The 15,570-nt window shown below is 38.0% G+C and overlaps 1 protein-coding gene across 1 annotated transcript in view; it reads right to left on the minus strand.

Moving 5' to 3' along the window:
• The window catches only part of LOC149268822 (uncharacterized), a 32,853-nt gene extending 21,108 nt beyond the window's left edge, over positions 1-11,745 (minus strand). The window contains exons 1-2 of the mRNA XM_089471496.1: positions 11,607-11,745; positions 9,226-9,714 (exon numbers count right to left, since the gene is read on the minus strand). Of these exons, the coding sequence (XP_089327622.1) occupies positions 9,226-9,375 (150 nt within the window). The 5' untranslated portion in view covers positions 9,376-9,714; positions 11,607-11,745. The remainder of the gene's footprint in view (positions 1-9,225; positions 9,715-11,606) is intronic.
• Positions 11,746-15,570: the final 3,825 nt, after the last annotated feature.

Here is a 15,570-nt window from a genome sequence, read left to right on the forward strand (position 1 = left end):
ACCCACACATACACACGCACACACACACATACACACTTACATGCAGTGCCTACTAAAGTGCAGACAAAAGTGTCAAATTTGCCAACTAAACAGCGCGCACACACATTCACACACACACACATACACACACTGAGAGTGCAGCCTCATCAAGCGTAATTATGGCTTTTAACACATACAACGGGGCAAAAAGTGAAAAGTGGAAATTGCTGCTGCGATGCCATTTTGGTTTATTCATTGAAAGTCAGTTGACAAGAGTTGAAAGCAAAGCTCAGTGCGGTGGAAGAGGGGGAAGGGGGAGGTGTTAGGCGTACAAGCGTAAATGATATACTAGTTAACTTAGTTAGCCGTTAGTAGCGAAATGAGTCAGCGAAATTGCATATTCAAAAGCTGCAATAGACGTGAGTTGACATTATGTAGGAAAGAGAGAGAGAGAGAGAGAGAGAGAGAGAAAGAGAGAGCAGGCGACAGAAGTAGGGGAGCTAAAGAGTACGATGCTATATTTTTGCTAAAAGCACATAAGCTATAGAACTGCTCACATGTGTGAAGGTGTGAGTGTTCTTTTTTTGTGCATGTGCAGTTGCCGTGTAGCAAGTGTGCGGATGGCGAGGGCGTGGCACGCCAATGGCATCGACTCAATTTTAACAAGAACGCAAGTGCGCTTTTGTGTGATGAGTGCTGCAATAAGAACAGTTACACTTAACTCACAAAAATGGCTTTTCAATGAACTGTGAAAGAAAAATAAGCGGAAGTGTAAAAAGCGTTGCCTACTTTTCAGCGCAGTATAAATTTCAAGCGATGCGCGTGGGCGTGTGACATGGAGAGCATTTAAAACAATTGTCGTAGCGCCTAATGGAAACTCCATTGAAAGCATTTGGCAGAGAAAACAATAAATTTAATTGAAATGTGGCCTTGACTCAGAATGCGGGAAGGGCGAAGCAGCAGAAGAGATTGAGGATTGAGGAAGCGATAAACGGACAAAGCAAACTCGGTTCTTTGTTATTACAACTAAAAGTGTTGTGCGTGTATGTGTCTATGTTTCTGTGTGTGTCTGTGTTTGTGTGGCGGTTGGTCTTTGTGGGCGCTTTTCCAATTTCGCGTCTTCCATTTCCTGCCAAGCGGCGGCGTGCAATGCAAATTTATGACATTGTCCTGTTATATATTTTTTACAGCAAGCTTTTCAGTTTTGCGTAAAACTTTCATTTTGCTATTTTTGCCGTCATTTTACATACCCAGTTGAGGCAAAGAAGCGTAAAAAATGAGTGGAAAAACTGAAGGGAGCCTCTTACACCCTGATCTGTCTATGCACCACTCCAGGGTATCTATCAGTTGTGCGTGGTTGCAGTGTCAAAAAGTTTTTGTTGCTCGCTTTGAGCTACGCTGCGATATGGTCAATGTTGCCCTAAATGAAAGCTGCAACTTTTTGTGGCTTTAACTTTGAGCGCATAATGAAATGACAAGCCACAGGGACGCACTATACATCAGATTGTCGTTTTAAAACAAAGCTGGGCAAAACAGAAAGAAGCGTAAAGTAAATCAGAAGGGGCGTCAGTGGGGGCGGAGACCGTTTGCTGCACTGCAATGCATTGGAAGCTGCATCGATTTGTATTTAAAAGTTTGCATAACACAATCGAGTCATTGGGGAAATGCAGGCATACAATTTGTGTGGCTTCGGATTGGAACTTATCTCTGAAAAGTTTCTCTCTGGGGCGCATACTGTTGTATGAAAAGCTTAGAAAAACATATGCAATAGAGATTGTCAAGGCGAGGCAGGGGAATAGCTTGAATTGATATTAAAACTTGCTTTAGTTTTGTTTGTGGCATATCGAAGTTTTTTCTAGCTAAGTTTTTGCTGTCTGGTTCAGATTGAATCTATTTTTATGAGCAGAAAAAAACTAGAAATATATATAAATAGATATAAATGGTATAACAGAGTTGACAAGCAAACTCTTGTAAATCAGGTGCTTTGGTTTGATAAAACATTGGTTCATATAAGTTAAGCGAATGATTCAAATATTTATAAAAGATTTAAAATCAATTCGGAAATAAAATGATATTGCATTTTCCTAAAATGATTATTTTTATGCTCACAACCTTTAAAATGACTGTCTCTATAGTATTTCCCGCAATGTTTGCTATTATCACCTGCTGTGCTATCATAGTTTATGTGCTGGACAATCTTTACTGCTCTCTAAGCGCCATTCAATGCTGCTCAGCTTAAAGGACTCAGCAGAACCCACGCGAAACTCAAAATACTTCAATCAATGCAATTATACAAAATAAAAGAGAATAAAAGAAAGCAGCAACAGACGTGTCCATATAGCTGCCTGTGTGTACATGCTATACTCGCTATATATTTATAGTTTAGTGTATACATATATACGCTTTAATAGCGCAGACATCGCGTGAGCTGCTCTAATGCATTGCCACACCCTGCCGTGGCGCGCTGAATGGGAACGTTGCGAGGGGCAACCCTTTTTAGCCAGGCACGTCGAGTGCAGCACGTGAGGCGAACGCAATGCTGATTGTAAAATTCAGCGAACCATGGCAACAACAGAAACAACAGAAACAACAGCAACAGCGACAAGGACAACAATGGCAGCGACCTGAACTCAATGCGTAAACACTAAAGTTTAATGCACTCTAATTGCTGGGGCAGAGACATCAGCAGCTGCTGTCGAGCCGTGCGCTTGGAGTCCTGGCGGAAGCGGCCGAGACGACAAAGAAACTTTCAAGGCGTCATCAATGCAGATGCTAAACTACACTGCGCGAAAAGATAAAGCCAAGGCGGAAGTTGTAAATGAGCATTGGAAAGTATTTTAGTAGACGTCTAGTTTTCAAGGGGTCATAAAAAAGACATTAAGCTGTCGAGCTCTAAGTGAGTCGGAAAGAAGGGATAGCTTAAAAGCAGATTTGGAAATGAAGAATGACGTTCCAGCTGATATACTTAAGCTTACTCTAACAACACTAAACTAAAGGAAATAATACACAAATGTTTGAGGAATAACAGTGATTGATATATGATATTACCATATATGAAAGTAAACAAAATATAGATTTTCTGAGGTCCTACAGCAAATGAGACTTACATCTGAAATTCTTGGCTACCCTTGGGGCACAGCTGTTGCTACTCCAGTTAGAAAACCCACTGTAACTTTATTTATTTACTTATTTTCATTCACAGCCGCCTTTAAGCTTTACCAGATGCTTATTTCATGACAATACTAAAAGATCACAAATATTGGGAGGTTAATTCTTTGTGATGAATTCGATTTGACTGTTACAATAAATTACTTTACTGTATATAAAAGAAATGACAGAGAGAAATAGAGAGAGCAGAAAAAAATATAAAATATGCTAGTGCCCTTTAATTATTTATTTGACTGAATTATTTTTATTATTTTTTTTTTATTTATTATTTATTTTTGGCAACTTATTAACTATTATAAAAAAATTTTACTACAATTTTATTTTAATTATTTATTGCTTTTTGAGGTTTTTTGAGGATTTTTGATTTAATTTGACTTAAATTTTTTTATTAAATATTTACTAACTTTTTACTAACTGCTTAAATATGGTAGGCTCCTAAGTAACTTTAACAGCTTATTTTGAGCACTTTATAAATTCATAATTTCATATTGTAATAAAATCCGTTTGAATCTTAAACTCAAGGCGGTTACAATTAAAGTGGCTTTAACAACAAATATTATATCTCTAAAGACTACTGAAGCCATTAAACAGCTAGCAATTATCGAGATTTGTTTCTTTTTTTTTTTTTCAAGTTCTTCCATTTTCACAAGATTTTGACTAAAAATCTGAGTATCTTAAAGTCGTGCACAATTTCCACTAGAATCTGAAATAGTTTTCTGTCAGTGCGTATTATTCGCTGTTTCATCTATTTAAACTGCGTTGGGCTATCTCAAATTCCGCTGACACGCCTGTAGCTGTCGACTGTTTAATGAAATTGTTTGATTTACATGTCACTGTTGCTTTGCGCGCAGTGTAACGGTATTTAATAAAGCTAAATAGCGGACTGGCGACGTTTGGCGACGGGATTGCGTGCCGTCTGGCTACCGAAGCGCTGACACAAAGGTTCAACCACTTGGCGCTTGGCGAGGCAACAAAGCAATGGCTGCCATGCGGATATCCGGTTTAGTTGACCGCGTGTGTGAGTGGCCCTGTGTGTGCTTGGGTGGGTGTGTGTTAAGGGAGCAGCGAACGTGTTTAACGGTCATCAAGTTGATTAATGTTTGATTTTAATGATTTATTTAGTCGAGTCTGCAGCAGCAGCAGCAGCAACGATGGGCAGTCAGAATTTGCTCTTACGTAAACAGGTAAAAACTGTGAGGCCCAGAGCTCTATATCAAAAGCACATTTATTACGTTGTAGTACACGAAAAAGGAGGGCTTGGGCAGCAGAAACACTAAAAACGAAATTATTTTCAAACGGTTTTGTGTGATTTATTTGGCTGTCTGTGACCACAAAGACCTAACGAAGCGAAACGAAAACGAATCGAAAGCCAAGGCCCAGTCCGGGGCTTTTTTTTGGCATTGGACAAAGTCCTGCTGCAATCGAATGACTAAGCCAATTTTCTGTTGCCTTTTATTCTCTTGTTGGCCAAGTCAAATTTGGTGTGGTCAGAGCGGCATCTGCAATTGTTCGGCCAAGCTGCAAATTGCATTGGAAGCTAATAATAATCGGCAGGAATGCCCAGGCGAAGGTAAAGCCCATTAATTTAAAGCCCCTTTCAATGCCAGGGCCTTGTCGCTGCGACTTCCGCCCAACTAAATTATAAATTTTACTGCCGAAGACATAATAAAAGCAACAACGGCGCAAATATTGGTCAAATATTTGTACGGCGTGTGTTGTGTGTCTTTATCTCTATTTTGTTTATGTTGCAGAGTCACGCGAGTTGTCAACATAGAAATTCTTGGCTGCTTGTTAACATTTGACAGCGTTTTGCTTTTAAACGGAGAGACAGCTAGCAGCCTGCTGCCATTCGCTAATCAACATTTAATAGCCAGGGAGTAGGCGTGCGTATGCGTCATATCTTATGCCAGTTTGCATGAATAACATATCGCGCATACGCCGCGTACTACAGCACTCTCTCTATATATATATATGCAGCTTCTACTCATAATTAGACGTCATCAGCGCCTTCGCAATCAGCTGTGGCCTATTCTCTAGTCAGGCTGATGGCATTTGGGAAATGTAGATGCGTGCGAGCGTACAGCGCGTCGTATACGCAATGTCAGGCACTTTGGGGGATTAGCCAGCGAAGTGCTGAAGACACTTACAAGATTCCAACTTAATGTTGAACATCCTGATGGTTATTATGAAAACTTAATAGAAACTGCGTAAATTACTTTCTAAAACTTATCGTAGTTATCTTTGGGTGTTTGTAAAACACAATTGTAATTGAAGCTGCTGTTGAGAGCACAGTTCATCACTTACTAAGTCAGCTAATTTAAACGTGGCTTAAGGGTTAGTGCGTCTGATAAACTATACATGAAACGCACTAATGACTTACAAGCTTAACATAATAATTTTAAAATTGCGAAACAACTTCACCCTACGCCTTAAACTTTTATTCTTTTATTTCTCACAATAGCTATGAAAAAAGCTTTTAGCTTATATATAAACTTAACATTTAAGCTGAGAGTTTATTTCATAGTTATTGTTATTATTAATAAAGCGAAGCTTAAAAGCCAAATATATTGTAAATTAATAAAGAAAGGCAAATCTGACAGAAGTTTGTCGGGAATAGCTAAACTGTTATCTTATTATAAAATAAATGTATATCGATTGCATCTATAGTATAAAAATGATAACGGTCTTTCGATTAGGTTTGGAATGCAAGTCTGTCTGTAAATAAAATATCGAGCATATTTGTCACTTCAATTTTGCAGCGAATTTTATCGAGAAAAATAATCCTTCTTCCATATTGAATATTTGTATAATTTTATAGTAAATAGTAAATTAGGATATGCAGCTCTCTATCTACAGGGTTTGTAGTTGACCAACCGAAACATACAAAACCATCGATTATTGATATGACAATATAATAATAATAATAATAATAATAATAATAATAAAATAAATTACATTGAACTATTAAATTGCTGCCCTAATGTGAAGAGCTGTTAATTTATGCTTTTAAGCAAACATTAATTTTTAATTCAATTTAACGAAGTGACACAAAACAGTATTCTAAATAAATGGCATATAATTAAAAAGTAATAATAGTCGACCAGCTCTGTAGTTAGGCAGGTCTAATAGCCAAATATACCTGCCCACTTTCAATTCCCTCTCTCTCTCTCTCTCTCTCTCTCTGTTTCTTTCGCTCTCTGAAGCATTAGCGTAATACGAGTCGCATGTGAAATGCCATGACAAATACCATAATGAGCTCATTGCCTAGCATTTCCTGTACTCCACTGTGCCTCGACTCTCTGTCTTCTTCTCCACTTTGTCAGCTAATTAAAATGCCAGTTAGCTGTAGGACAAAATTGCTTAGATAGAGGCCTACCTGAGCCTCGCTTCCCATTCGCTTCATTGCCTGACTTTGCTCGTTGCCTTATTTGCGTTCGCTTTGAGGCGTTGCGCATAAATTTTGGGGCCATCCATTTGCAGGCCGTCCTCTTCTAGCTCTAGACTCTCGCACATGGCCCTTGGCATTAGCCTAATTGTTGGCCCAGACACACACAGACACACATACACACATTTGGGTGATGGTAAAAAGGTAATTTTAGTTTTCGCATTTCGCATTTTGCTGGGCATTTAATTGTAAAAGCATTTTAATACGCAGCTCACTTTTTTTCTGTAAATTTTTGCTCTAATGTTGCATAAAAGCATTTTCGTGTGCCAACCCTCTGTCTACGTGTGTGTGTGTCTCGGCTGTGTGTATTTGCTGTGCCTTTTCAAGGTCGCGTGCTGAAATTACAGTCACGCGTCAGATTTTATGCAAAGCAGGCAGCGTGGGACTCAGCCAGTTTTTAAGTATTTTGTGCATTTACAATTGCCCAGTTCGCAGTCCTTATATAAGTGTGTGTGTGTGAGTGTGTATATATGTATAAAAATATGTATGTGTTGTGGCTGGCTGTTTTTTTTTTTCTTTTGGTTCCCTGCCTACGCCTTTTGAGCAAGTCATAAATTTTCAACAAGTCTTGTAAAATCTCAAGTGAGCCTCACATTTTCTCGCAGTGCTCGCGCTGTTCATTTCGTCGTCGTTGTTGCTGTTGTAGTTGTTGGTGTTGCTAGCATGTAAATGAACAAAGTGAAATACTTGTGTTTATCTGGTACTACGATATGCATATGGTTTATGTCTATGATAACGAGTGGCAGGCTATAGCTCTTTCTACTTGACAAGCAATAAGAAGTTCGGCAGAATAAGAACAGTTTGCAAGATATTTAAGTTGAAGTTGGAATTTATATAGAAATAGTGAACGGATGATGAGGTGAGTTAGCAAATGAAGAGTTAGCATGAAAATTGAAATATATTAGCTGTAATATTGATGTATTTACATTATTGTTCTGGTTTTAGTTCGAGTTGTTGACTAGTTTCTTATTTCTATACATCCTATGATCCCTGTGAAAAAATCCTTCTATACAGTATAAGGAAACATATACGTATATGAATTAAAATCCTATAGATCAGCATTATATACAATAATATTATATAATAAAACATTATGTTAGTTAAATACATAGTAGCTTAAAATAGTGCTTATAAATTTGATTGCATATTAATTATTGACCATTGAATAATTCACATCATTTCAGTATATTCAATTATATCATCATCGATCAATGATGCTTTTATATTACCCTCAATTGAATTTTATTTTATTTCCATTTATTTAATTCTAACCTAAAAAAAAAAAAAGCTCAAGTATAAATTCTCAATTTTATTTCCACACCTAATTTTGCATATTACAAATCTTCTATTATATTTTGCAGCCTAGGCGCCATTCGATTTACCTCAACTATCCGCATTGGTGTCAACTGTTTTCTGTCAAGTGTTTTCTTATGGCTTCAATTCCCCTTGGGGCTCGCTTCTTATATTTTTGCATATTATTTTAGTTCTTGTTTGTTTATGTCTTTCCCCTAGAGCAAAAGCCAACATTTTGAATGTTGGCCTAAAATGCAAATAATTTCACACTTTCACACATACGCACATACGCACACACACATACACACGTACACAAACACACTCACTCACACTTTTATTCTCTTTTATATGAAATGTCACATAAATTTACGACACTTTTTATAGCTTCCCTGGGTTATATTTTTTATTTTTTATTTTACCTTTGACAAAAGCTAAGCTAAACCTCACCTTTGGCGATTTATATAGAACGTTTTTTTTTTTATTTTACGAACTATTTGCTAAAGTTAAATGTGAGACCAAAACAAACGAATATTGTACATAAAAAACAAGAAGACAACAGCAACAACAACAGGAAGCACTTTAAAATGTCAAAGGGATGTCAGCAGCAGCAGCGCAGTGGCTGGGGCAGCGGCAGCGGCAGCTCAGTCGCAGCGCAGTCAACGCTTTTTGTAGGCACTTAAAAGTCGGACTGCCTCCTGTTGTTGTTGCTGTTGTAGCTAATGATGCCTGCAGCTTTGATAAAGGCTCCGGCATCATTCAACGGTTTTATTGCACGTTTTATGTGCCGAGCATAAAAGGCGAAATACACCGTAAGAAATACATATAAATATGTATATATTTGTATATAAACTGCTTTGATATGCTGTTTAATCTTGTGCAATCGGAAATCTCAGAATGAAAGGCGTAAATAGAGAGAGAAATATATACACATATATGAATACTCCTAATGTTTAATCTATATATCTTGTATAATATGGAAACTAATTATCTGTAGATAGACTGTGAAGTTTTAAGTCGAGAGATATCTGTAGAACTACTAGATTAGTAAGAATTCGTAATATAATATAATAACTAGTATTGTAATGATAGTGGCACCTAACTAATATATACTGGCATTTTTAATCACATTTTTCAAGCATTTCGCTCAGTGTATTTTTGCAACATTAACAATCTTCTATTTATATTGTTAACAACGATTTCAAGTTTTATGACATAAATGCTTTTATGAACCATATGCATACATGTTACATAACATAAATTTTTCTTAGTGTAGGTTTTGCTACGTAGCATACTTTTTGGGGCGCAGCTTAGCATACTTTTTGGATCGTTTTGTTACTTACGATTTTATGATGCAGGGCTGAGAGCTCCCGTTCGGTGACCCTTCGACTGGCCGCCTCACGTCGTCTCTGTCGGAACTGGCTGTACTTGTAGGCCAGCATAACGCCGGGCAGGGCGAGCGCCTCCAGTGGGGATTTACGTCCAAAGGGCATCCTTGTCTGAGAGGGAGTAGTCCTTGTCTTCTCGGTGTTGAATTATTGCTTGCTGGTTATTGACAATTGCTTCCTGTCTGTCTGTCTCTCTCTCTCTTTCTCTCTCTCTCTGGCTGTCTGTCTATCTCACGCGCTTTCTCTCTTTCTCGCTTTTTGCTCCGGCTAGTGTCTCATTATAATGATTATGTAAGCAGAACAGAAGCTAGCGCATTATGTTCCTTTGTTGTCTGGCAGTACTCAGTCCACTTGCCTATCGACTCGCACAATTTTTCAATTCAATTTGTTTTTCCGTTTCCTTCGCATGCTGCAATTCACTTTGCATTCGATTTTGCAAATCGCCTGTGAAAACAATTTATCATGTGGGGCTCAACACGTTGATTGCATCCACACTTGAATCTGAGTGCGTTGTAAGTGCTTTCTGATATTCCCTCAAGGCGTGGTCGTGGAGGGGCGAGTGGAGGAGGTCGGAAGGCTGCCACAACTACAAAATGTCATGTTTTGAGTATTTACAGATGCTCGAGACCTAAATTGTGTTTCGCAAACGCATTTCGCCTCGAAATCGTCATGGATTTCTTTCCCCATTGCAATTTAAATTTTTTATGGAAGGCACACGAAAGGACAGAAAAAGGATATTCAAGGAAGACTATTAAAGGAACCCAAATTTAGAGGTTCCACGTAAAAAACACCTACATAAAAACATATAATATTATATAGAGATATTTCCGAAAAAGAGAAAAATAATTACTCAAAGATTGGAATGGAGTCGGCTGAATTTAATTTACAATTAAATTCAGAGAAATTTTAATGAGACTTTTTATAACATTTTCTTAATTGGAAAATTTCTATGATAGATCTAAAATCAAGTGGCAGCTAAGAGAGGGATGATTTGCCAAAAGCAAATTTAATTAATTAATTAACTTTCATTTAATTAAGGTTACCGAAATGTGAAGAGACTCTAATAAAAGTATCAAATTATTTGCCTAATGAAAGCGAAAAGGAATCTAAAGAGATTCAATTCCAGGCAATCAATATCTCCATGTTTACTACGTATACAACAAATACATTTGAGATATTTAAATTTTGATATACGTCCAAACAAAATTCATATCTGCTAATATACATTTTAAATATATTAAATATTCCTTTATGTTTGGCAGGCAGCAATGAAAAATAGACTAAGTCTACATTCCTATTTACCAATGTACCATATTAAATATAAATTTTAATCTCAATAATTCAGCACTGCAAAATGATTTCTATTAAATATTTATCAAAGAGCAACTGAAACAGAAATTCACATTCCAATCAACATTCATATGACATTCTCTTATCGCTAGCAATTTAGTTGCGAACAATTGGAGCAATTTGAAAAGGTCCATTCCAAATGGTCATTTGTTTGGCTTAATTTGCTCTAGGAGTGTGGCACAGGGTGTTCCTGGAGCTAGGGATGCTTGTCATTATTTGCCAGAGTCCTGGCATTAGAAAGTCTAATAAATTTATGCTTTGGCTTTAGACAGTATCAAATTACAAGGCGAAGATGAACATTAATTTCAATTAGAAATCGCACGCGAGTGAGACACATGCACGCACACTCTCTATCTCCCTCACACACACATGCACACGCACATATATACATATACGCTGTAAATCACAGCAAAGGCAGCGCAGCGGGCGGGCTGAGCGGGGGCGTGGCAAAAGAAACTGTCACTGATTACACGCTGCGTTTAGTTTGACTTGTATTTTTATTTTAGTTAAGCTACTCAAACAGAGACACATACACGCACACACACACACGGCGTAAGGCGCGCGCGAGATATGGCGTGTGAGAGCGGGACAGCGTTAGTTTTTGCGCACTTTTCGCTTTTCACTTCGCTTTCACGTGCCACGTGCGTCGGCGACGAACGCAGAACGTTGAATGTCGCACAGAAGCTTCGCCGTTTCCCACGCAACCAGCGCTGGAAGCTGCGTAACTGTCCCTCTGAACGTGTGTGAGTGTGTTTGTGTGTGCGTGTGTATATGTGCATGTGTGAGGGACGCAGTTCCAGCGCTACTGTAGCTAAAGTTGCTAGCCGTCGCTTCCAGTGCGGATTGTTTATGCTAGCAGCACGCGGCTCGCTGCCTTGCATTGCTTTTACAGTTACTTGTTATGCTTTGCCTTTCGCTTGTATTTTGTTATTGCACTTTCAGTTTTATTTACTGCAAGCTTAGTTTATTCTGCCTGTGGAACTCACGAATTTGGTGTTAGCTGTTGGCCTTTCGCACGTTACGTATACGCCGCGTGCGCCGCGGTCGTGCAACATGCAGCGTGGCGCCTTCGCAGACGACTGCGGGCAACGTTCACGCTTCCAGCGGGCCAGAGCAAAAGCAAAGCAGCGCAAAGCAAATGCGCAGAAGCTACTCACATACCGTTAGCCGGCAAAAGTTGCTTTTCTGCGTATAACAGTTTGGCAATTTTGTTGTAAACAAAACGTCATCAAATTATCTATGTGTGAGTGTGAGTGTGTGTGTGGGTAAACAAATCACAGACTGGGGGCACATTTACAGTTGTCGCAGTTCTCAACATTTGCGACAACTTACAACTGTTTTTTCATCCTTTTTGTTTGCTTTTGCGGTCACTTTGCAACAATTCAATTTTACGAGCCCTTGTTAATTATCGCTAGGGCCTTGTTCTGCTAATTGCTGTGGCTTTTTATTAGCCCTTCTGTGGAATGCCACCCTAAATTTGTGGGACCAATAATAATTCTAAATAAATGGCCAAGAGGTAAAGGTTAAATTAAACTGACGATTGTCATTAACAAAATTCTTGAAATATTAAAATATTAATATTAAAATAAATAGAATTATATTACTGAACTAAGCAAAGCTAAGCTACATGTTGCTAGAATAGTTCTATCATTTCATGTTTCTTAAGCTTTTGAGTCTAAAGTTGCCTTAGAAGCATATATACAATGTTGCCGCAACATATTCTCATTAATGTGTAAACAACAATTAGTGCAGTCTTAGAGAACTTGCTGTGATGTAAATTAGCAAGACAACTCAATTAGCTCAGGTGTACAGCTTATGCTTAAAATGTTACTGCAGAAAAAGCAACATATAAAATGTGCCAATCTAAGCAACATGCTGCCAGCACGTGTTGCAAAATGTTGCGGTAGAATTAGGTAGCAACAGAATTACTGAGTCTGCTGTTAAAGAAAATTTTAATAAATGCACTAAGTAAATTTGAGATAACTATTAATCTCTTTCATGCTCTTTCTCCTTCATAATTTAACATTAATACATAGTAACATGTTGTCAGCGAGCAAAGATGATCTGCTTGCTGCAGAAACATTTACATACATATATAGTTGTTCTATTTTCATGTTAACTAACAGGCAATGTTAGTTAACAGCAAATACAAGCATTCACGGAAATACACACACACAGCTACTGCAGATCAATAGGTTTTAAGAGCGCAGGTCAACAAACCAGCAACAACAACAGCAAATTGCCAAATGCCCAAACAGAATGGCAAGGAAAAGAAAAGGCAAACTAACATTAGCAAAGTCACTGGAAAGCAAAGCCACACTGAACTGTGCTACAATTGCTCAAACTGTTCTATGCCCGCTGAGCGCAACCTCTCTCACTCTCTCTTGAAAGTGAGAACAAATGTGAGCGACACTCTCGCGTGGCCTGCTTTGCTAAATGCAAAAATGAAAAAAAAAAAGTCCGACCAATGCGAAGACAACAACACGGCGACGCTATGGAAATGATGACGTAAATTGAAAGCCAGCTACAACAACAGCAGCAAGAAATTCTATTTGCATTGTTCTTGTGTCTGTCCGTTTGTTCGCTTCCAACATTTGTCTGTCTGCCACGCAATGTGCTCAGGTGTTTCAAGGAGGAGAGGATGGGAGGGGAAGGCATGGGCTGTCGCTTGTTTGTCGAGCATTTGTCGATGCGAGCAAGTGCACTCCACGGATACATAGATAGATACGCACACACGTGGATACACATGCACACATATACACTTTTACAGATAGACGGGCATTCGACCAGTTGCCAGCCCATTTCTAATGGCATTTGCTTCGTTGTTTCGCGGGCGCTTTTAACGACTCACTGACAACGCTTCTATTTCCGCTTAGCTGCGCTAGCTACGACTCTATTCGAGATGGGCGCGTGTCGTGACACGAGCAATTAGTGCTTGCATATTAAGTAACACGCAAATCAAGGCCGAAACTAATAAATCGTCATAGCAAATTTCTAAAAATACCTCAAAGCTTTCGTGGCTGACTTTTTGTTATTCCAAATTGAAAATATGCACGAGATTAACGTGTCCATTATTAAGCAATTTTTTAAAGTAGATAACAATTTTGAATATAAATTGTAATAGACATATAACATATAAGTTTGATATATTTTTATGTTTTTTATATAAAACATAGAGTAATAATATTTCATTATTATTCTTTGCTTTACATTTCTATTTTTATTTTATTTTTGTTTTGTTTTAATATTTACTTCAACATTAAAAGATCTGTAGTTTGATCTAATATAAACTTATTTTCCATACTGAAAATTTTCTAGTAATATCAAATCTTTATAGACACGTTGCATCAGTAACTATTTCAATCACGCGCCGATCTCTAAAGCTTAACGGCGTTTGTTTTGGTCCACATCACAAGTTCTGCTGGTCGCTCAGTTTATTTATTTCTTTCAATCTTCTTTCGGTTCACTATGCAGCAGCCCGCAACCTGCAGTTGGTTTATTTGTTTCGCCTGTTTGTTTGCTGTATGTGTCCTTCGCAGCAAATCCACTCACTCATACAAACACACATACAGAGATAGACACACACATGTTTACTCTAGCGCGTGTCTCATATTTCGTGGTGTGCGTCCTTAAAAACTTTTGCACTTTGTGCTCAATTTGGCTTTTTGTTGCGTTTTGCTTTTCTATTTATATTTTTAGGCCGCACAGCTCGTTGCACACATAAATACACACACACACACACACAAGCATTTACACATGCTAAGGTTAATGGTTTTTCTTGGCCAACACACGTTGGGACTGGAGAAACTGCGATATCAATCATACGCCATGTGTTCGCTGGATCCTACTAAACGCATAAAGTAATGAAGAATAGCATACAAATAAACGAAAAAAGTGTATCAAGCGAAAGACAGCAAACAAGAGAGATCGAGTTTGAGAGAGAGATAGAGAGAGAGAGAGAGAGAGAGAAAGAGAGAGAGAGAGAGAGAGAGCGGGCAGATAGTGAAGCTCTGCTTCGTCTATCATTGGCATTGTCCAAGTTTGTTGACGTCCCCGTTCACAGACAGCCATTGACGTCACAGACTGCACATGCACATCACACATACGCCCTATGTGTGTGTATGTGTGTGTTCGGGTGGGTGTGTGTGGAAGGCAGCAGCTGCTGCAGCTGCATGCCACGGATTGTCGCATTGCCATGCTGCCACAGCCAAGTAGCCAGCACACAGCTTATTCCCCTGACCTTACTCAAAATTGTTTACACTTATCTTTGGCAAATGTTTGCCGAAAACTTTTGCCCAATTGCCAATTTGAACAAAGGGCAAAAACTTTTTCATAAATAAAGCTCTTGTGAAGCCATAAATTGCTTTTGGAATATTAATTAAAATTCGCAAAAGATTTAGGTAAATATAAAAATCAAATATTTACTTACCTAGCAATAAATGGAAAAATATACAACGCTGAAGCAATTTAAAACTGATTCCACAATTTTCTATGATTTCAAGGTCGAAAACTAATTGTAGTTTATTGATATTTTTCTGTTTTTTATTTATTAAAAATTTACGTATCAAATCAGCTCATGGGGCTTATTTGTATTGAATAATTAATAATATTTAAAAAACCAATTATTTTTGATCAAATAATAAAAGTATGCGGGGATTGTGTTTGGTAGTCATGCGTATGCATGTATATGTGATGTGCGAGTGTCAATCGTATCGCCTCCTAGAGTTCAACTCAAAGCGACCAACAGAAAATAAAAACACTCAGGGCGAGAGCGATTGGATGTGATTTTTCAGTTAACCTCAGGAAAATAGCGCAAAGAAGTAAGCGAATAACAGTTATTGGCGAGCTTTTATTTTTAACTGCTTCAGATAAACAATCTGATAAACTGTGAAAAAAATTTTTTCAGGTTTTTAGTTTAACGGAAAAAACTAAATAATACAAATGCATATT

This window comes from Drosophila arizonae, chromosome 5 (genome assembly GCF_054131065.1).
Source record: "Drosophila arizonae isolate 15081-1271.41 chromosome 5, UAZ_ARI_1.0, whole genome shotgun sequence".
NCBI lineage: Eukaryota > Metazoa > Arthropoda > Insecta > Diptera > Drosophilidae > Drosophila > Drosophila arizonae.